This window comes from Eschscholzia californica, unplaced genomic scaffold (assembly GCF_041429995.1).
Source record: "Eschscholzia californica isolate CP2 unplaced genomic scaffold, dmEscCali1.0.p SCAF_3, whole genome shotgun sequence".
Taxonomy (NCBI): Eukaryota; Viridiplantae; Streptophyta; class Magnoliopsida; order Ranunculales; family Papaveraceae; genus Eschscholzia; species Eschscholzia californica.
The window spans coordinates 4,795,879-4,818,841 of record NW_028238420.1 but is presented as its reverse complement, the minus strand read 5'-3'; the positions used below and the strand labels follow the sequence as shown (position 1 = coordinate 4,818,841).

The 22,963-nt window shown below is 36.5% G+C and overlaps 2 protein-coding genes and 1 long non-coding RNA gene across 8 annotated transcripts; all 3 read right to left on the bottom strand.

Moving 5' to 3' along the window:
- Window positions 1–1,628: 1,628 nt before the first annotated feature.
- On the bottom strand, window positions 1,629–9,241 carry LOC147547864 (KH domain-containing protein At4g18375-like). Of its 5 annotated transcripts, none has more exons than XM_086665155.1 (10): window positions 9,090–9,231; window positions 7,369–8,006; window positions 6,275–6,661; window positions 5,933–6,187; window positions 5,601–5,843; window positions 5,032–5,096; window positions 4,751–4,827; window positions 4,469–4,586; window positions 2,212–3,166; window positions 1,629–1,874 (listed from the first exon to the last, which is right to left on the bottom strand). In XM_086665155.1, the coding sequence occupies exons 2-7, from the start codon at window positions 7,939–7,941 to the stop codon at window positions 4,779–4,781; spliced, it is 1,572 nt and encodes a 523-aa protein (XP_086521281.1). In that variant the 5' UTR covers window positions 7,942–8,006; window positions 9,090–9,231; the 3' UTR covers window positions 1,629–1,874; window positions 2,212–3,166; window positions 4,469–4,586; window positions 4,751–4,778. The 5 variants fall into 5 exon arrangements, with proteins under 5 accessions (XP_086521281.1, XP_086521282.1, XP_086521280.1 ...); XM_086665156.1 differs by having other exon boundaries at window positions 5,051–5,096; window positions 9,090–9,218; XM_086665154.1 differs by having other exon boundaries at window positions 1,629–3,166; window positions 9,090–9,241.
- A 695-nt stretch (window positions 9,242–9,936) lies between these two features.
- LOC147547863 (violaxanthin de-epoxidase, chloroplastic-like) lies at window positions 9,937–13,165 on the bottom strand. Of its 2 annotated transcripts, none has more exons than XM_086670001.1 (6): window positions 13,042–13,165; window positions 12,029–12,355; window positions 11,774–11,943; window positions 11,311–11,407; window positions 10,837–11,228; window positions 9,937–10,747 (listed from the first exon to the last, which is right to left on the bottom strand). In XM_086670001.1, exons 2-6 carry the CDS (start codon window positions 12,074–12,076, stop codon window positions 10,246–10,248), a joined length of 1,209 nt encoding a protein of 402 aa, XP_086526127.1. In that variant the 5' UTR covers window positions 12,077–12,355; window positions 13,042–13,165; the 3' UTR covers window positions 9,937–10,245. The 2 variants fall into 2 exon arrangements, with proteins under 2 accessions (XP_086526127.1, XP_086526126.1); XM_086670000.1 differs by having other exon boundaries at window positions 12,039–12,355.
- A 3,806-nt stretch (window positions 13,166–16,971) lies between these two features.
- Window positions 16,972–17,556, bottom strand: LOC147547862 (uncharacterized). Its single transcript, XR_015238847.1, has 3 exons — window positions 17,451–17,556; window positions 17,320–17,375; window positions 16,972–17,206 (listed from the first exon to the last, which is right to left on the bottom strand). It is a non-coding gene; the product is annotated as an uncharacterized LOC147547862 (long non-coding RNA).
- Window positions 17,557–22,963: the final 5,407 nt, after the last annotated feature.

Here is a 22,963-nt window from a genome sequence, read left to right as displayed (position 1 = left end):
GTTTCTACCATCAAGCCACTCTCTAGTTTTGTTAACTTGACACGCTCATTTAAATATACACTTAAAGGCACATGCATTTCAAAAAACAAAAAAATTAAATGCTTAAGGTGGGGTTCGATATAATGACGTTGAGATCAAGTTGATTTGAAACCCGTGTTTTGACCATTACGCCTAAGCCTTCTTCATGTCATCCGCACACATCATTATATAAATGTCTACATATACCTACATATAAAAAAAAAATTATTACTACTACTACATTTTCTTTTCGGGAGGATCGAGGGGGGTGCGGCCCCCTCACACCCCCATGGATCCGCCCCTACGACTGAGTTATTATTAAATAATTTAACAAGGTATTTGTGTCTTTAATTTTTAAGGGAATCATAATTAACTTTTTGTATATGATTTTGCACTTAAATACAACAAGTGAATGGTTTAAAGGAAATTTGGCCAAAACTCCTAAAAAATTTGGCCTTTGGTTAAAAAATATTTATCAACTTTTTATCGGCTTCAACTCCCTGTGACATTTTTGTAAATTATCTAATATAGGAAAAAAGACAAAACTGACCTTATTGCAAAGCAAAGTAAACCAGATTGCAACGTCATTGTAAAGTAGTGCAAACCAGATTGCTAAGTAGTGCAAATCAAATTGCAAAGTAGTATAGACCAGTTTACAAAGCTCTGCAAACCAGATTGCAAAGCAGTGGAAACGAGATTGTAAAGCTTTGCAAGGCAAACTAGTGTGCAAAGCTCTGCAAAACAAATTGCAAAGTGTGTGCAAAGCTTTGCAAAACCATTGCAAGGCAAACTAGATTGCAAAGTAGCACAAATAGGATTCAAACGGGATTGCAGAGTTCTACAAACCAAATCGCAAAGCTCTGCAAACCATATCGCAAAGATCTGCAAAGTCATTACAAAGCTTTGCAAGGCAAACAAGATTGCAAAGCAGTGCAAACCAGTTGCAAAAGCTTTGCAAACTCAACATAAACCTTAGCAAGATAAGTAACTACGAAGTAAGATTATACTTCGAAAAATTAGTAGATTCTCCTTCCATTATTGTCTACGAGTCTAATTATGAAGAAAACTATATGTAAATGAAAAACTCTACTCAAACCCCCCATTTGAACCGCCCAAGAAAGAAACCCTTGTTTCTCTCTCCACATGACGACACACGTGAGAGGAGAAAGAAACAAGGGTTTCTCTCTTGGGCTGTTCAAATGGGCAGTTTAGGTAGTCTTACTATATGTAAATCCTGGCAAAGTTGAACAGTGAGAAATTCGTACTTTCTCTCTTTAAAATTCTTTCCCGAAAACCATCAAAATCAACTTCAAACAACCAATACATAGTTCAAACAACTAAATCTAAAATAAATTTATAGAAAAAGATCGACGAAAACCCTTACCCTTTGATTCAGCTCGCGGTTCCCACTTCCCCTTTGCCTCTCTGAACTCGTTAAGATTCAAAGACATAGTTTTTTTTGCAAATTATTGGTTAAACAAAAGACAATTCCAACACTAAAAATAAGGGTACTTTTAACATTGTCATTCAAGTAAATTTCCAAACTTTATTTCGTGCCTACAAGGATAAAAAGATAGGCCCTTTTAATCCAAGTCAATGACAACAACGCATTTAAATTCGGTCTTTGTTATAATATTTGAGAGAGCACCAAACATAGATATCAAAAGTATCACAATCTGCAACAAAGAAAGATCTTGTAATCCTGACGATGTAACACGATTTACAAGTATTCCACGAAGACTACTTGGGCTTAAAAAATAACAATTAAACAAAGACTACTCAAGTTAAAAACAAACAAGGACTTGAGAGAGATAGGCCAAACTGGACAGAGTTCTTCATCCTCTGATTTGCCACACCTGTAGGAGAAGAAAGAAGACAACCAGGAGAAAAGTTACTGCTTCAGAAAACACTATTTATACAACAGTCAAACTTAAAACATCGAAAAAATGACAAGGATTAGACTTAAATAAGTAAAAGCACAAGAGAATTAGATGGAAAACAATATGAATTATTTGTAATGGCAAGAGATAACAAGCCAAATCATCAAAAAATTAGTGAAGTTATTCGTATTTAGTTAGTAGTTGCAATCACACATGCAAAAAAAGAAAATTGCATTCGAGTTGGGAGTCCCTTGTTGGAAGCCCATTTTGATCTCTCTCTTGGAGTTGCTCTAATGAGTTATGACTACATTACCATTTCGTATATTGTTTGAAGTTTGAACCAGACCAGTCATCTCTGCATACTGAGTCATCCTGTGTTTAATTAAGTTCCCCTAAGGTACATTCTAAAAGTGCCTCATATCAGTCTGAAACACTGAACACTCAACAAAGCAATACCAAACAACAACATAACTGTTATCACCAACTTTTCCTCAGTATCACAGCTAGGTGACCATTTCCCAAAATACAATGATAAAACGATTTCACATTACTTCTTTTCTGTCAGTACTAAAGCGGGACGACCAAAACACATCTTCCACAAGGAATCTGAATCTGCTACATCTTCCGATAAACAAGTTCAAGAACAAAACCAGCAGGCTAGTAAGATATATTGAAGCTCCTGCAAAAAACTATGACGGAAATCATAACCATTAGAATCACCTCACAACCAGTGAGGATCGGTGCCTGCATAAGAACCAATTAGGAAAGTATTGCCCTGCCTGCATAGCAACCAATTAGGAAAGCATAACTGAACCAATTAGGAAAGAATGCGGAACCAATTAGGAAAGAATGCGGAACCAATTAGGAAAGAATGCGGAACCAATTAGGAAAGAATGCCGAACCAATTAGGAAAGAATGCAGAACCAATTAGGAAAGCATAACGGAACCAATTAGGAAAGAATTGCGGAACCAATTAGGAAAGTATTGCTGAATGAAAAGTGTTACCACAAAAGGAGACGGGATGATAATTGTGCGGAATTTACCTGTTTGATGATATGAAATCGACGGATAACAAAAGGACCCAGGAAATAAATCCTAACAAACCTTGAATTGTATTGTACGTTACCTCATCGGAAGATATCTCCTACACGATTAAGTTAACGGTCGGAGTTATGAACATGACTTGAGCTACCTTTTAGGTTATCTAAAGCTGATCGATCATTCGCTATGCTTCTCTGCTATCGAACTCTTAACACCCCAAGAGAATCCTGAACATAGACATAGTCCAAAATATACATGCCCTTAAACAACTTTGCAATTTATAATTCAGTTTCCATATGTAATTACCAAATAAAGAGAATAAAATCAAACCCAAATAGGACGAAAAATTAATAAGGTCGTTCTTCTCACTACGCTAAAAAAAACAAGCCGAAACCGGCCCATGCAAGTAAACTTGATGTAATTTTATAGACATGAAAAACACTATATGTTGTGTTGTTGTATACACGTAAAAACATCAACATGGGAAGTCCATTACGAGAAAAATCCATAAAAGGAAGAGGCGTGTAAAATCATCCTAGCCCCACTTAACTTTTTTGTTTCAGCACTTTCACGAGAATAGAGTAATTTTTCCGAGTCAGGTGGTTGACAGGTACATAAAGCATAAGGAAGCGACATAATGTAAATGAGTGGGTTGATGGAAGGCGTGTGCCACATTATATAGATGTATACGGTTATGTTGTATATTCTCATATCAAATACGGCTATTGAATATCATTGTACATAATACATTATTTTGATGACCAAAAGTTCAATACCAAAATTTTATAACGCCCAATCAAGAAGCCGAAAAATGAAAGAGGTAGGGCTCTAAATACAAAATGGCGAAGCCATGATAACCCTTGAACTGAATTGGGTGGCACATATATGATACGTGGTACCCAATCGGTCTGATACGTGGTACGGGTATCGATACGCTATGGGTATACCTAATTTGTTCTCTATTGCAGGGTCCGGTAAGTTTTGGCTATTTTTCTAGACAGTAAATACTTCCTATGATGCATATACAATAGATTCACCCACTCTCAGTCATTTCATCTCTATTAACTTAAAATCTTAACTAGTTAAACAATAAATCTATTACTTAACAACGTCAGTCTAATCTGACTCCACCCAACTTAGTCTGATTAAGTCATAGTCAAGTTTTTAGATACCAAATATCCAAACAGGACGCCACATTAAGCATCATATTTTGGCGATGATTTCACATCATCCAACTCTAGACCATTAAACCAGAAGTTATTCATCTACTAACAAAGCCAATTCAAGTAACGCAAACAAAGAGTTCAATATAGTCTTAAACCAAATAGTCAAGTTTCTAATAAAGCTGCCAAAACAAAACAAAGATGATCTCAAAAGTTCAAAGATAAAACAAGCTGGATGAAGATCTCCATGTCATATGTTCTGGTTAAAAAGGTCACTGGAACACGGTAAGATATGGTATCGAAGTCCACGAAAAAAATTGAATAGTAAAAAACATCGTCATGTCACGATTGTCCTCCTAAACAAACCTTCAAGGTGGGCACAAGTTTCTCAAACCCTGTTCATCTGGTCCTCGGCTCTAGGCTGGAGACATCATCAAAGGAGGCTGTAGATTGACTTCAGGCTTCATAGCTCTCAAGTTCTCAACTGTTTTCGTGGGAATGGGAGGCAATAAAGGTAAAATATGAATATCAGAATCTAAATGAGGGTTCGGCTAGGGAAAAATAGGAAATTGCGATAAATAAAATGCAGCTGGTAATACGAAAGCAACTTGGTAGTCAACGGCAAATTTAGGGACAATGATCTACTACCTGGAAGCCCTAATCAGCAGGAACCCTATTAACGACGATGTTTTCCATTGAAGGATACAGGGGTTTGACCAGATAACCTGGCGACAAAAGCTAAAAATCAGGGTCCAGAGGCAGATGTAGAAATGTAGAAAGATTGGCATGATATCGACGTAGAAACAGAAACAGGAACTGTAACAGTAATTATATTGCCAAAAGAGTGACAAGATTTTTGAACTAAGCATAAAAGATTAAGATATAAAGCATACTCGTAGGAAAAAAATTAAAATAACAATAAACCTCACCCTGCACTACCAGAACAACCTGAAAAGTAGCCACCATAGGCTCTTTGGGCACCACCAACTCCTCCCTGAGATTAAAAAAAGGAAAATATTCGAAACATATCAGTAAGATGGAATCAGAAAAGACCATCAGGGAAGTCTTAGGGACCAACTTGACATTGGTGGATGCCAAAAAGGATAAAGAATGGACCGATTTGATAGGATGACAAAAACTGAGAACAGCGAGGTTACAATGTATATGGGTATTGTCAACACTTGGTTGCCCAAGTGGTTGATAGTGTTGACATAAACTCCAAAACCCTGGAGGTCCCAGGTTCGACTCCAGAGGAGGTGGAATCCGTGGTTATTGAATTTGGGTTATTAAAAAGGTATAAATAATAAATTTGTTGGGCTTTAGGCTCTTTAGTATGTTATTGGGCTTTAGGCCACTTTCATTAGTAGTTTAACTTAGGCGGTTATCGTGCTTATCACATCTTCATGATGTATCAACGTCATCTAATGACTACCATAGATGGTAGTCCATTTTCAAAAAAAAAAAAGAAAAATGTATGTGGGTATTCCACGGTACTTACCTCTGAACCACGATAACTTCCATAATTATAACTAGGGGACAAATCACTTGAGCCGCCATATCCGCCAGAATAAGAAGAGTATCGATGTCCATGAGATCTACTGTCCCTTGACAAGGGAATATGTGGAACAGTAGGTGGAACAGGCGACCATGTTAATGGACAATCCTTGCCAAAGATATTACTTCTCAACCTTGTAGTTACTTCCATAAGAGCATCCAGAACTCGTTCAGGTGCACCACTGATCTGGAAGGCAAAATCATAAAATAGATAAAGTACTTTTAGTCTACGCCAAATTAGGAATATAAAAGAGATGCTAATGAATATCCAGTCACCTGAACCATCTCATCGCCTCCAGATGCATTTCTCGGAAGTTTTTCCTTCGACAATATGCGGATATTTGCTTTCGTTGATCTCCTCAATTCAGTGATAATAGCCCCACCATTACCAATGAGACATCCGATGGAAGATTTCGGCACAAGTAGACGGGTAGAATAAAATTTACCAGATTCTTTGTCACTTTTCTCGCTACATCTTGGATGCAATAGCACGGCAGCATCGATAGTCCGGGAAAATTGTTCTTCCCAGTACTAGAGAAGCAGATATGAGACTTATCAATTAATCTACATTGGAGTACTTGTACAGATTATAGAGACAAAAAAGATTTAAGATAGTACCTCTCTTGAGGAGATTGTTATTAGGCAATCATCTCCTTCAGCAGTTGAGTTATCAATTTTGATAAGTGCCCCAGATTCCTGTCTGATTTGCTTGATGATACAACCACCCTTTCCAATCACACTTCCAACATTTTTGGGGAGACAAATAATGCGAAGAGTGAATATTCTTGAAGAGACATCATCCAAACAATTTAGTGACCAGTCACCTTCTATGTTACCTTCAAATCCCCCATAGGTCCCCATAAGTGGATTCATATAGGGATCAGCATGTTGATACATGTTTGGAGTCGAAGATGTGAGCAAAGGCTGGGATCGACATGGATTGTCATGAAGTAGACAAGAAACTTGGAAAAGAGCCCTCTTAACAACTGAGACTTCCCCAGTTATCTGGTGTAAAAGAAACTTGATTAGGTTATGATTGGCTGATGGCACCAAGTTAATTATTATACACAGCTTCCTCATAGGTTAGACAATAGAAAACACAATAATTAGCAGGCATCGAGTGCGATGACAATTAAGTTCTGAGTCCACGCAACTCAGTGAGAACAAGCAGAAATTATGCTTAGGAGATACAGATATGCAGAAACTAAAGAGATCGTGCATATACTTGAATCCTTACAGATCAGTTACTCACAAAAGTACATGTTGCCATGTAACGGCCTACTCTTTTTTCTTTTAACAATAATGGAGAGTGCATACCAACTTCTTTGTGGAGGGAGTATTAATTAATACTTACTTAGGGAAGGGCCCAAAGGCAGATTGTACAAGATAAAAGAGATGTAAGAGAATACCGTTTTCCATATATACGAGGATATGAGATGCTACAAACTTCTCTTTTAAGAAATCTAAAACATCATTAAACTATTCTCAAAATCGGAGGCATACCAAGTAACACAAATTGAAACAGTGAGGCAGGTTCGAAATTCGAACAGGCAAATATAACTTTCACATGATAGTGAGGATTATATCTACTCTCTGTTGCTTGTCAATAATTACATACAAGAAATAGAAAATAGAGTCATGAAAACATGATAATTTGAAAACATGAATAAAACCCGATATAAGGTAAATATATTCAGGAAAAAAAACATTACCTGGACAAGCTCATCAGAAATCATAGCACAGAGAGGGAGAGTTTCATTCTTCACAATTCGAATTTGAGAACCAGTCTCAATTCTTATTCCTTGTATGGTTCGACCACCCTTTCCAATAATACAACCAACCTGATCAGATGGTACAAGTAGACGAACAACGATTTGTCGAGCCTCCTCAGAATCTTCATTGTCCTGTGACTCAGCAATAATTCGATTGTGTACCCTGAAAAGTGCATCTTGCGCGGAGCAAACATAATTAACATTATCTTCAAATTCACTGCGTACGCGACTTGAACTAAAAATAGTGATAACCCGCTCTTCACAACCTGGTTCTGAGTCACCAATTATGATCCTTGATCGAGTATCCGCCCTCAATTGCTTAATGCTTTCACCTCCCCTACCTATTACACTTCCAACCCTTCTTCCAGGACATAGATAACGATAAACAGTGTCGTAAGAGCCTGGACCATACTGCTCTCTGCCACTACTAGGGGTTCTCTTCTTACTTCCTCCACTATCGGGGTAATCGTTAGCGTAAGGACGCTTAGCAATGCTATTGCTTGGACTACCCATAGCCTTAACCCTGATGAGTATTTAAGTCTCACTTAACTATCTGCTTAATGTGTCAAATGCAATACCTGCACAGTTATAGAAAAATAACGTTAAAGCTACAAAAAACACAATCTTCTAAAAATCTAGTAGGTATACATGTCGCGAGAGGAGAGAGACATGCAGGTGATAAACGTTAATTATACAATCTACTGACATTTAATCTGTAAATCTAGGGGTTTAACACAAAAACATGAGCATTCTTATACCAGTAATCAATAAGTATTAAACTTTAACTCGCTACTCTATCTATAAGACTGACTCGATAAAAACAACTAAAATTGACTAATATTCGCCTTCAAATGACCAAGTACGAGTAGCATTTAAAATCATTCCTTCTAATGATATCATAAGCAAACCCCTAAGAACAGAAACATATCAAACGGTACTTAAAAAAGGAACTCCACGAAATTAAGCGTCAAAAGCAGTCTAAGATTACAAAACAGCCAAAATCTACAACACAAATTTTGGAACTCCATCTTGTCTAAGTAGCAGTTCCATACCACTGTACCAGCCCTAAAAATAGGGTTTCGACAAGGGGTGGCGAGTTTTACTATCTGTCTACAATGAACATAAAACTTGACAGAACTTAAAGAGTTAAGACTACAGAAACAATCAGCAATCAATAAAGCATATAATCCCATGATATTTGAAAAGCAGTAATTATATATAAAAGGATTCCTGTGGAATCCTCCTAGCAAGAGATGCTAATATAAAGAAACCCCTCCAAACCCTGGGTAAATTCTCTACTTCTACATACAGAATTATCCGATTCTAATATAATTTTTTTTTGAAACTATGAGAATCGGTTCACTGTCTTACTCAATGAAAGTAAAGATAACGCGAAAACTCTTAAAAAATGGCGTCAAAAAGATATTCAAATCAACAGAAACTGATCTATAATAACAAAAGAAACATTCTAATTCAATTAAATCTCAAATTGAAGATAGATCAACCTTCAAATCCTAAGAATGATAAAGAAAAAACGGCGAAATGAAAATGATCAGACAATCTTAACGTCGAAGCAACCATAATTCAATCAATGTTCAATTTTCAAACAAGATCATGCCGATTTGCAGATTAAATACAAGTAGAACACTGAATCGGCATACCTTTCAGCGATCCGAGAACAGCCAACCAAACCAGTAGAGAGAGAGAAGAGAAGTCTAGAGAGAGAAGTATCCGCCTAGTCCGCTATTACGAAAAAAGATATAAGAATGTAATAAGACAATGTATATTGTAAGTAAGCACGTTATTTGGTTCTAGGGTTTGGAGTTCTCTAACTTACATAATAGTCCTTATCGTAAGTCGTAAATAAGTAAAAGCCCACGAACTGACGTTAACATGTGACGGAACACATAGCACTAACAAGGAATCGAGAAGGTTGTTTCTTGACGTTTGGTTATACAGTTAAGGATACATATTCCTCCATCTAACTAGTCAGTTACGACTTACTACTGAGAGTTATGAGTTGATAAGGAAGTCTACTGATTCGTAAACAACCAGTTTTTTGTGTTTAAAAAGGTATATCTTGCGTGCAAAACTCAACCACGTTTCGTTATGTGTTAAGTGTTTAGTTCACACATGAGAATGAACCTAATTAAATTTTTCTAAAAATAATGAACCGCAGTAGTTTGCATAATGGAATGAAATTGGAAGAAAAATATACAGAATTCCTTATTAACGTGTGGTTGCTTTTAAAGGTATATGACGTGAAATGTCATCCCACAATCCCAATATCTAGCCTCACACGTACTTTTCATTATTTCAAGCATTAATCGAATACAATTACATAACTAGGACCATATTTACGGAAACAAATAAAAGTATTGATTGGAATCAGATATGTTAAGTGCAGCGTAAAAAACATTTCAAGGACTAACTCGGGAATGCATGCACAATATATAGTGGAAGTACATTCCTCGTAAGTTTACGGTCGTAACTAAATTAATAAACAAATAAAATTAAAACAATTTATAACATATTAAAGTTTATAGTTTAAGTACATTCCTCATATAATTTCACATTTGAAGATTTTTCATTCTGTCCCCTATTTCACAAAGAATTATAATCAAAGAAAAGGAAAAAAGATATAAAATTTCGAACTTCCTTACATATGTATAATGTATTAAATTGATTTCCTACTTCACAAGCACATATTGCAATAACAAGATTGGAGAAATGCAAAATGTGAACTCTTTCGACTAGTCGTCTTCTGCTTATAAGATATCAAATCCGGAATGAGAACAAAAATCAATGTTTCATCATCTACCTTAACTTCCTTAAGGGCAAAGCCTGTCCAAAGAGTTTTTCTACCTCTTGTGCTTCCATCTTCAAATCGCCTAAGATTTCCATCTCTTCCTTACTTAGCTCTTTTACAAAGTTTTCTTCATCTCGTTGAAGCTCCTTTAATCCTTCAAGTAAACGTTGGAACAATGTAATTTCGGTCCTTTCCACTTTCTCGACTTCGCTTTCTATCTCTTCTACTTCTTTTATAATCGTCCTCTCTCCTGCTTCCACGGTTTTCTCTATTCTTTCAGCTAAAGGAGGTTCAGGCCCACAAGTATTATCAGTTCTAATAAATGTGTTAAAATCTCGTCCTACACTCTTTGCCGCTCTTTCTAGCTCCGGAACTATGCTATCCGGTACAGTTGGGCTTCTCGTGTAAAGGAAAGCACCTCCATATCCGTCCCATGCATCATTTCTACCACGATAATATACAAATACGTAATCGTCTGGATTATTTTCTATCTTAGATGACAAAATGTACCTGCAAAATATCAGATATTATTAGTTCTTGTCATGTAATATGCTGCATATGAGTGTAAACTTAAGGGAGTACGAAGAACAAGAACAAACCAATCGTCTTGGTAATGAAGAAACTCGTTATCATGATTGTAAAGAATTCCGGGTTGCTGAGGATCTTGCACAAACTTCTGAGTAGCTGATCGAGTGAAAAAACCACTATCAGGTGTTTTTATCCTCCATGATAAATTCCCAACGAGTTTGTTGGACTCTGTATGAAAGTCGTGCAACTGGCAATCAAAAGTATCGAAAGTGGGGTTTAAGCCACTTGAAATATACCATTTCCCAGTGAAATCTCCAATGTTGAAGCTTTTTACAAGTGCTGAAGAATCTGGTACTGGAAACTCGCCAACATCTGACTTTCTTGGAACACATTTCTTGCGTGAAACGGCGCATTCATTGAATTCATCTACAACACTGTTCTCAAAAAGATCTCCACATTTAATCTGCAAATAGAACAGTTGATGAGGATCAAAAGATTGATTGATATATGAAAAATCTTATACAGATTAAAAGCCTATAAGTAACCTGGCATTCGGTTTCGTCTGGACGGTTGTTGCAGGTCTGCAAACATGCAACATTGGCTGCACAAGATGGGTTAGCGATACACTTCGCTAATTCAACCCTGAAGAAAAATTATAATAAGAAGACGGTTCCATGAAAGCGTGAAATGAAGCAACTTTTGCTTTCAACACAATAACCACGATCTACACAACATTTCCATATACAATGGCAAGATTGGCCCCCCAAAAAACTCGTCCCACAGAAAATATTTTCATAAATATAGGTTACGTTTTTCAGCTACTAAATGTAAAGAAGGGAGGAGATAGAAGAATTCTTTTTTGTGATTGAAGCATACACATGAGTAGATGACACGTGAAATTGGTCAACACATCTCTATTAGAGCCGATAGTATTAGTGCTGCAATGTGACATGGTTTCCGAAACAACCTTTCGACTCTTCAACTAATCTAATGGTTTTGAAGAAATACCTGCACTCCTTCAATAAACAAGTACATGTTTTAAGTGCATCAACAGCATCAGCAGATGGAACAACAGACAATATGCACGCAAGTGCACCAGCTACCATCATGATTTGCATTTGCTTCCACCGTCTCGTTAAATGCAACATCATTATATTCACATAATCGACTTCCTCCACCTGTGTAAGCAAAACCAAACTGAAAACATGATTTTAATTTCAAACAACTATGCAATTTGAGTTGAGAGAAAAAAAGAAACATTGCCTTCACAAACCTCAGAAGAGTTAACATTGTAGCAACTCTCTGAAGCATCACTATCTTTTCCACTTAATCCGAGATGAGAATTTGTAGACTTCAGTTCTGAATAAGTTTTGTTAAATCTTCTTGTCAATTTGTAGATTCTAGATTCTCCACCGTTGAATAATAATTTCATCGTCAATAAACCTCGCTTCTTACCGGTAGCTTTTCGGAGAAACCTTTCGTTTCTCTTAGTTAGCGTGTCAGTATATGAAATGATGTTATTATCGTAGGATAACGAAGTCAAACTTGCCGAAGAAACCATATTATAACTCGTTAACTTCCACATATCACCTGAAAAATTATTACGAAGTGTAAAAATATAATAAATATCATCGAAATGAGGGTTTCTTTGAACCGTCTCTAGAATATCAAAATAAAGAAATCTCTATAAGCCCTACAATAATTATCCCACATTGCCTGGGCATCAAAATTGACAAAGTAGATAAGTCTTGGACAATCCTCTTGAAATCTGGTTTTCAAGGAGAGTTAGGCCCAACAGGTCCAACCATGGTATCACAACTAGTGTCTCAGGATGGGCCAGGACTTGATAATCTTAGCCCTACGTGGAGGGTAGTGCCGAGTGAGTCCAGGCTCGCTCGACTTTGAGGTGAGGTATTAGTATTATCCCACATCGCCTAGGCATTGAAATTTGCAAAGTAGAGAAATCCTTTCCTCAAGGAGAATCCCACCCAGTGGGCTCTAGCAACCCTTGGTGAATTCTAGTTCATGTACACAAAGAGTTTTCATATTATAATATTGTTCTTGAAACTATGAGAAAGGGTTCACAGTCTTACTAGATGAAGACAAAGAGAAGGGGAAGACTTTTAATAATGGCGTCAACAGATATCCAAAATTAACAGAAACTCATCGACAATAACTAAAGAAACATTACATTTCTATCAAATCTATGTTCAATTTTTAAACTAGAAGATGTCTACTTGCACAACAAATACAAGGAGAAGATAGGGTTGTCATACCTTTCAGAGCTTCAAGAAAAGCCTAACAGTCAAGAAGAGAGAGAAAGAGAGAAGTAAACTGCTTTATTCAGCTCCAATGAAGATAAGAGAGCAATGTACAAAATGGTTGGGTCAAATAGCTCAGCTGGCTTGAGTTTTTTGAAGGGAGATTTTGACATAGCCCCAACTCTTATATCAAATATTAGGACTACACCTCCATTCTTTTAACTTTTGATCTACACCCCTACATGAGTCGGAGTTAAGTTTCAAGTGTGCGAATTGTACATGTGAATACAGATAAAAATACCCCATTAAATTTCAATTCGACTGAAACCCGTCTTTTTTTTAATCATCCCTAATCACCTCCATCACCACAACCATCTTCATCGACCACTATTGTGGCCAGACCACTTTCACCGACCCACCACCACCATCATCTTCATCTTCTCCGACCACTACTGACATCTTCATCTTCACCGAACACCATCACTACATAATAAGGGCTTCATCTGTAACGAAGATGACTTCTGCTTTTTGAACAAAATCCCTAGATTTTATTGTCTGGAAGGAAAATTTCCTTATGAGGAATGGAACCTTTAAGATAAGAGGAGTAGAACTTTGAGAGAGTAAAGGTCCGTAATCAAAATCGAAAGCAAAGGAATCTGGAAATTTGAAGAGTAATTCTTTTAGACATAGATGGTTGAAGATAACACTAATGGGCCAATTCCACTTTCACCGACCATCGTCACTGTTAAGTTTGTGGTCATCCAACTCAAAACAATTGTCAATGAGTGGAGAGGACCTAGACCTTATATTCTTGGTTGCTAGATACCCATTCTCCCATGTGGGACTATTCTCACACGCTCCCTCACGTGTGGAGTTCTTTGAGCCTAACACATGTATTTCTTTGGGCGACGTGGAGCAGGTGTGACTTTTAAGCCTATCACTTGTGGGCTTAGCTCTGCTACCATGTTAAGTTTGTGGTCATCCAACTCAAAACCGTTTGGCAATGAGTGGAGAGGACCTAGACCTTATATTTTTGATTGTTAGGTACCCATTTTCCCTTGTGAGACTATTCTCACAGCCACCGTCATCTTCATGAAGCTGAAATCCTTTGTAAAGACAAGAGAAAGAGATACTAAGAGAGGTAGAGAGAGATGGATGGGAAAGAGGGTTATGTGAATTACACAAACATCATTGAAGCAGACATAGAAAGATGCAGATCATGTGAATTAACACTAAACAAAATACCCACTTAAGCAAATAAATGAACCAATTAAGAATCAAATACTCATAAATATCAAAATCCAAAGCTTAGAACCCACATTTCTAATCAAATCAACGACTTCCCTTCTAACTTAGTTAGTTCCGAGTTGACAATTTCCGTTCACGTGGGGTTGTAAAATCAAAAGTTTCCAAAAATGGGGGTATAGTCTAAATAATGATATAATACTAGGGGTCTGTGTCAAAATCTCCCTTTTTTGAACCAAAATTACAATTTTCACTTTAGCCCCTCATCTATTTACCTTTATTGAACCCTCAACTATTTACCTAGTTGCTCCACCATCCAGCGGTCATTTACATTGTGAACAACTTGAAGGACATACCTTTGTCAAGGAGATGTCCTTAAAGGAGATGTCCTTAAAGGAGATGTCCTTTGACCAAGAATGCAATGCGAGTAATTTGTCGGATAAAACAATTGATGAAGAAGATCATCAAGTCCGGTTGATTTAGAGATCGTAATGGTTAGCTAGAAACCAACTATGATCGTCGAATTACGAAGTAATTCGCGGCTAACTTCGACCAGATCCTATATCGGGTTACACATAAGAGTGGTTATTTAATCAGATCATATGACTAGTGGGAGTGGACATATATACATGGATAATACCCATAGAGATATGTCCATAGGCCTAAAGAAGTTTAGGCAAAGATAGTACGAAAAAACCCAAAAGAAGGGATTTTAGGTCGGGACTCAAAAGAGATGATTCGAGCCCATGAGAGTGGCCGACCTTATGGATGTGGCTGCCCTTAAGGGCTCGGCCAGATCAGGTTGGGAACCCTAGAAGGGGGCAGCCAAAACAAGGAAATAAAGGGAAAATAGATACAACTTCTATTTTCCACTATTTCCTTAATCTTATTCATAAGGGTCTTCTGGAAATCTAATTAGGGTTGGACTCTAACTTAGAACTTTATATAAAGACCCCAAGGGTATTGAATAAGATGTGGAAATTCTCTAAGAGCTTTCTTACTCTGCCACATCAAGTATAGAAGAGAAAGAGAGTTAAATCCCAAAAGCTATCAACTAATCAATTAAAGAAGAAGGAGTTCTTCTTGTTATCAAACTATCGTTGTTGTTCTAACTAACATACAATGTGGGAGATTAAGTAGACCACTCAGTGTCCCAAGTAGAGGAGCTACAATTGAAGCTCTTGGTTTTCTCAATTGCTGATAGGAAAGGTTTGAGAGAAAACTAGTAATTAAGGAAATCTCTAACTCTTAGTTGATTATTAGCTTATGCACGATGATCCTGGAAATACTAGTGTGCCTAATGGTTATAGAAACCCAACTTGGTAGAACCCTACCAGACATTCTCATAGTTTTATAAAAAAAAATTGTGATACAAAACTCTAAGTTTTGGAAGACCGGGACTTTGAGGCATAAAGAATAATCTCCAGAGAATAAATTCTCTATGAAATCTATGTTTTTTTGTATATTTTCAGAGGCATATTTTATTATAATCAAAAAATCCACTTGATGAAACATTGCCCATAATTTTCATCTTCTCTATCACATTCACCACCACAATCAAATCTCCAAGATGAACAAAAGAATCGAATCAAAATCAACTAACATCAACAGACAAAAAAAATCCTAAAAAATTAGGTCAATATGAAACCATACGTTCTCCATAGAATTAGAAACTTCTTCAATATCTTGATTTGATGAACAGTATCTATCTTATTGTTTTCTTCAACTAGTAAATCTTTGTTAGAACAAGCATTAACTTCATCAATTTCACCAGCAGATGATGATGATTCGGAACTACTATTACTAGTTTACTACTGCCGGTTGAAGAATTTAAAGATTCAGTAGTGAAATCTGAATCTGACCAACTAATGGTACTAGGTTTACTACTAGTTTGATGAATTTTAGAAACTGAAGAACAATATAATGATTTAGTATTATTAAGATTATCTTCAACTAAATCAAGAAGTCGTTCCCATCCATCTCATTATATCTTTAACTCTAACAGCAACTTTAATTTCTCTCTCTACTTTATTGACATTCTTCATCCCGAAACTTCTTCTCAATCTCCGAGACAAACTTCTCGGCAATGACAACGGAAAACTCATCATCTGGGTTGAAGATGATTTTGATAAAGAAGAAGAAAATGAGAGATTTTTAACTATGTTGAGGTTGTTGTTGTTGGTGGTGGAACTTTGAGCGTCTCTTGGTGAGGTAAGGTGGAATAACTACGAGGAATCATATTGAAGGATAACTGTTCTTGGTAGTCATATTTATTTCACGTACGCCAAACATAACTTTTGTGTTTTTGTCAAAAATAGTAAATCTAAGGAGGTAAACTCAATTGCTCATTATTGAGGGGGTTAAACTCAATTACCAATTAGTGATGAGGGATAAGCTCACAAAAACCCTTAATTAATAGACCGATGGATTTGGGATTGGCTAAGGTCATTCTCTTCTCCCAGGTGCGAATAGCAATTTGGCTAGGACTTTTAGCCGGACCCTTTGAGGTTACTCGTTATGAGGTTTTATGTGTCAATTTTAGCGATCGGTTGGTGAATTTAAGCAACGCCATTGGATTACTTTAACCAAAAGTTTTTTGATAGGCTTAAACCACACTTTATTAGTTTAACTACGCTTTTGTATCACTTACTGCGACACTTCTTGGTTTTGTCTTGAAGGGTCACTGAAAATGCACTTTCATCTACAGAAACTTTTATTTCATCAAACAAATAAGTGGCACCTCTTCTACTTTTTTTTTTTTGTTGAAGGGGCACCTCTTCTACTTATTTCTTATTGTCTATTACTTCATAAATATTAACATCAAGAAAAGAACCCTTGAATCAATTTATACTTGAACTTTTCCAGGGGGAGGGGTATGTCTACCGTTTGCCCCTGGATCTTCGTAGTCCGTCATCTCTCTAGCATTTTCCGAACCCTTCAAGACAAAACCAAAGTAAAAAAAAAAAGCATTACGAAAGCGGACGACTCAATCATGTTTTCATTATCTTTCATAAATAATTGCAAGAGAAACATAAACAGGTAAATCACCTTTACTACATCAACAGAAACTTCATTTCTTGAAAATTTTAATTCTCTCCCATATCCTGAAAAAAGAAATAGTTCAGAAGCTGAGGTTAAAAACTATAGAAAATTATAGTGGATATGAAAAAGGGAACTACCTTGAGAGAAAGAGAGAAACAGGATAAGAGCTGAAATAAAAAGAATTTTGAAAATGTAAAATCGACTCATTTTTCGTCTTTGGTTACTAAGAAATGGGTTGTTATTGGATTTGTGATTCTTCCCATGATCTTGAATTTATAGCATTAACAGTATTCAAATTGGAGTATAGAGATATTTTCCTTTATTGAAATGTGATGTTATATAAAATATATTTTGTGAGATTTATATTTTTTTTTAATAGGATCTGTCAGATTTATATAGCAACTGAATTTCCTTTTCAACTCCAAATCTTGATGGTGTAGGAAGGGTTTGATCTTATTTGTCAGATTTATATAGCAAGTGTCACATTTGATTTTGCCAGCTGCTTGGTCGAGACATAAAGAAAAATTCTGGGCATAAAGATTTTTTTCTTTTTTTTTGTTACAACGAGCATAAAGTAGGGGGTGTCAACGGGTCGGTTCCAGTTCGGGTATCTCACTACCCAGAACCGGAACCTATTAAAAATTACAGTTCCGGATCCTAGCAGTTCTGGATCCGGTTTCATAATTTAAGGATCCAGAACCGGAACCTATAAAAATTTCGGGTATCTGTCGGGTATCGGATATTTATCGGTTCTTTTTTATGACTTCTAATTTAATCACTTTTAACACTAATTAAGAAGGTTATACTTCATTCAAAAACTCAGATATTTTTGTAAAACCTATTTAATAAAAGATACACGAATGAGTTATTAAAATTTTATAACAAATCTCATTATTGTATATTATAAGTTGCAATAAAATTTGTTATTGAATATAATTTGATTACCAATTAAGAATGTTATGTTAAGTGAGAAACTCAACGACACGATTAGAAAATATTTATCATAGAATAAGAAATTAGGACCTTAAAATTTGTGAAAAGATCAACTATTTACGTATTAAAGTCGGGTATCGGGTACCCGTCGGATATACCCAATAAGTATTGAAATCTTATCAGTTCCAATCGGGTAATACCCGTCGGGTATTAAATTCTTATCGGATATCAAAATAAGGATCCAGAACTGGCATAAATAGTTATGGTTCCGGTTTGGTTGCGAGTAAATGGGTACCCGTTGCCACCCCTAGCATAAAGACTTAGGGGATATATTGTTGTTAGCTCAAACATTTGCTTGATCAAACTTTGCCACTTAATCTTCATATTCTCTCTATTCCTCTCTCTCTTGCTACTCTCTCCTCCATTGTCTCTCACTCTCTTACTATCTCTCTCTTGATTGCTCACTGTTTCTCTCTCACTGTTTTTCTCTTTCTCGTTCTATTACTCTCTCCCAATCTGTCATTGTTTCTCCCTCAGTCTCTCAATGTTTCTCTCTCAATCTCACCCTCTCACACAGACACAACTCCGTGTGAAGAGAAATGTTCCCTTCGCCAGAACCAGACCTCAAGGGGGCTCCTCAACAGTTTCGTGGTTGGTCGACCAACCACAGAACCCTAGAGGAGGACACTTCCCTTCGGCGAAACACTGTGAGAGAGAAATGTCGAGTGAGATAAAATCAGTAAGAGAGAAAGAGATCGAGAGAGAGAAACAATGAGAGATAGAGAGAGATGAAGCAAGAAAAAGAGAGACAAGAATAGAGAAATAGGATAAACAGTGAGAGATAGAGAGAAAAAAAAAAGTGAGAGACAGAGAAGGAGAAAGAGGCTAACAGTGAGTGAGTGAGTGAGTGAGTGAGAGATGAGAGAGAAGAGGTGGCAATGGTTTCCGGAATGGTGGTGGTCGGAAGTTTTGGTGGTGAAGATAATAGAGAAGATAAAGATTAGGCCGAAGCCGAGCCAATTATTCGGCCGACCGACATGGTTTGACCCGGTTTGGTTCAACTTAGTTGAGCTCGGTTGATCGGTTTAACCAAGCAAAAGTTCATTTCATTTCATTGCATAAAAAATAAATATTTTATTCTTGATTAGGGTTCTTTTAATTTCTTTTCTTTTTCAGTTTAATAGTTTTAAATTTTATTAAATTATTATTAACTTAAGATAATAAAGACAATTCTGAACTTATTAAACTTTAGTATTTTTACTGTCTACTTATATATATATATATATATATATATATATAATATTTTGGGAGATTTTGACATTGACCCCCACTTTTATATCCATATTAAGACTACACCCCCGTTTTCTTTTTGAACTTTTGATTTACACCCCCACATGGACGGAAAACGTTAATTTCTAGTTAAATGTCAATTGTGTGAATCACACATGTGAATCAGGACAAAAATACCCTTATGTATGATTTTGACATTGACCTCCACTTTTATATCGATATTAGGACTACATCCCCCATTTTTTAAAACTTTTGATTTACACCCCTACGTGGACGAAAAATGTTAATTTTTAAATGTCAGTCGTGGGAATCACACATGTGAATCAGGACACTATGTGCTTATTTACATTTTAATTTCCATCTCAATACCGTCTTCTTTTTTCTTCCATTAATCAACTTGATCAACTACAGATAACTATTCCCTTCATCGACTGCCACCACTATCATCATCATCCACTATCATCGTCATCTTCTCCGACCTACGCCACAATCTTAATCTTCACAAACTGCTTGAACTAATTTTCTTGATAATGAATCTTACAATCTTCATCATCTCCAAGTCCATCATTACCAGCACTACCCAGACAACGATTTTGCGAAATTTTGTGAAAAGAGGTATCAACAACTTATACATCCAAAAATGGAGTCACAATTCAAAAACACAGACCAAAGTATGAACAACTTGTACATCCCAAAATGGAGTCACCTCTTTAAAAACACATGGACCAGAATGAACTTGTCTTGAAATCATGGCGATCTTCGACTATTGCCACCACCACCACTATCATCATCATCTTCTTAATCAACCCTTAAATTTGATTTCTTGTATTAGCTAACCTGTACCTCAATTAGCTCTAATCCACCAAAGAAGGCATACAGCTTTGATCACTGACTAAATCTCTTAAGGGTGATGATGGTTGTGATGGTGGCTTGTGAAGATAAAGATTGTGCTGGTGGTTGTGTAGGGATGTTGGGAGTCAATGAAAGAGAACGGTTGTCTGTGGTTAATGAAGTTGATTAATATAATAAAAAAGAAGAAGGTATTGAGAAGGAAATTTAATGTAAATAAAAGTATTTTTGTCCTGATTCACATGTGTGATTCGCACAACTGAATTAAACTAGAAACTAATGTTTTCCATCCACTTACGGGTATAAATCAAAAGTAATCAAAAAACAGGGGTGTAGTCCTAATATCGATATAAAAGTGGGGGGTCAATGTCAAAATTATACATAAGGGCATATTTGTCCTAAACTGATATTTAACTAGAAGTTAACGTTTTTCGTCCACGTGGGTGTAAATCAAAAGTTTCAAAAAAAATAGGGGTGTATTCCTGATATTAATATAAAAGTGGGGGTCAATGTCAAAATCTCCCTAATATTTTAGTATGATAAATACTTTAGGGTTCGGTCGGTTCGGCTTGGGCGGTTTCTAGAAATCGAAGCCGAAGCGAAACCAAACCGATTTAAGTTGCTCGGTTTTCAGACCGAACCGAGTCGAACAGTGATCGGTTCGGCCCAAAAACCGGTCAGTCCGGTTCGACTTGGTTTGGATCGGATGATTGGTTCGGTTTTTTTCTCACCCTTAATTTTTACCTAAAAACTCTTTCTAATACAAAATTTAATTTGGATTTCCAAGATAATTTTATGGTAGTTAAATAAAAATAAAATACTTTTGAGATATCTCTAATTGTCTAATTCGTCAAAATTTGAATTTAAACCGGTACAAATTATATTTTCATATATGAAGACTTGATTTTCATTATTGGTTCACATTCAAACTCCAACACTAATGGATCTTCATGAATTACTTTTGATGGAGATCGGTACTTTGATGTGTCTTGGACATTGGTGTAGATAGTTGGGTTTGAACCTTGTAGCTTGTGAAGGTCAAACAACAAAATACATGTTTTCATGTTTTGGATCCAAGTATATTCATCAAAAGGGACCTTCCATCTGTTCACCATTTGTTAGATGTCCTCAAAGTTTTTGGAGCTACCTCTAGACAATTGATAAATTTCCAGAAAAGTGTGATTTTCTTCAACTCAAATGCCCACCACAAACACTGTAAACTAGTTCCCAAAATCTTAAGAGTAAGAAGCATCAACGACAGAGAACCTTACTTAGGTACCTACATTTTCATTGGAAGATCCAAAATTGCTCCATTCCAACCTATATTGGACAGACTCATTCAGAAGCTCAGTACTTGGAAAAGAAACCTTCTCTCTCAGGCTGGTAAAAGTGAATTGATCAAATCATCTTTATCAGCTGCCCCTAGATACCAGATGGCAATTTTTTATATCCCAAAGAAAATTAAAAAGACCATTACTTCTCTTCAGAGAGATTTCTGGTGGGGAACCAAACCTAACAGTAGCAAATTATACTTCAAGAATAGGAATTCAATCAGCAAACCAGAAACTCTTGGTGGCCTTGGCTTTAGAAACATCAACCATGACAACACTGCCCTGAGAAGTAACCTCATTTGGGTTATTAGAACCCAACCAAACACTCCCTGGGTAAAGTTCATGGAAGCTAAGTACTCCTCCCCTGTTGAGAGACATCTCAGATGTCCATTCAACTCCTCTTGGCTGTGGAAGTCCATCACAAAAAACCAAAACTTAGTGGATAACTTCATATTTTGGGACATTGGCACGGGAACCTCTGTTGATATTTGGACTCACTCATGGATTCCAGGTGTAAAACCAACTAATCTGCCCCCAAATACACAAGGATACAATCAGGTCTCCCAACTCATTTCTCCTGGCCACTCCTGGAACCAATAGCTCTTATCACTCCTCTTTCCCACAGATATCCAACAAAAATACAAACTATCCCTTTAACCTCTCACGAGGACTCTCAGAAATGGCAACTCTCAATCTGGTGAATTCCCAGTTTCTTCTTTATACAAGCACCTAATTTATAGCTCCACTACCAACAATCCCACCAATTATACTATGTGGAAACATCTATGGAAACTGAGAATTCACCTTAGAATACAATTGTTCCTTTAAAAACTTGCCCGAGAGATCTTACCCCTAAACAAATTCCTCTCTGGCTATCTAGATGGCATATCTCCAATCTGTCCTTTATGTAATGAAGCTGAAGAGACCACTATTCATTTCTTCCAAAACCGTAAAATCACTAAAGCTGTGGTGTAGCACTTCTTCCCCACACAACTTCACAAAATACAAACAGTAAATTTCAAAGAATGGTTTCATCACTTATATCATCTAGACGAAGGTTCTGATTGTATGAGCACTCCCACGTGCCCTTTGGCACTTATGGAAGCACAGGTGTGAGAAAATATTCCAGGAAAAACATCTCAGCTTAAACAATCTAAACTTAACCATATCTAGCTATCTACATACCCAGACTATGTCTCTCAAGACCTATCAACTTCCCCACACTGTCGGAGCTACATCATGGGGTC

Excerpts from the sequence above, each read along its gene's own strand:
- LOC147547864 (XM_086665154.1), bottom strand. The coding sequence starts at position 7,941 with ATGGGTAGTCCAAGCAATAGCATTGCTAAGCGTCCTTACGCTAACGAT. Across the intron at positions 6,662-7,368 it reads TTTCTGATGAGCTTGTCCAG|ATAACTGGGGAAGTCTCAGT; the intron begins GTAATGTTTTTT and ends CTTTTACACCAG. Across the intron at positions 5,097-5,600 it reads GAAGTTATCGTGGTTCAGAG|GGAGGAGTTGGTGGTGCCCA; the intron begins GTAAGTACCGTG and ends TTTTAATCTCAG.
- LOC147547863 (XM_086670000.1), bottom strand. The coding sequence starts at position 12,350 with ATGTGGAAGTTAACGAGTTATAATATGGTTTCTTCGGCAAGTTTGACT. Across the intron at positions 11,944-12,038 it reads ACAATGTTAACTCTTCTGAG|GTGGAGGAAGTCGATTATGT; the intron begins GTTTGTGAAGGC and ends TTGCTTACACAG. Across the intron at positions 11,408-11,773 it reads TGTTTATTGAAGGAGTGCAG|GGTTGAATTAGCGAAGTGTA; the intron begins GTATTTCTTCAA and ends ATTTTTCTTCAG.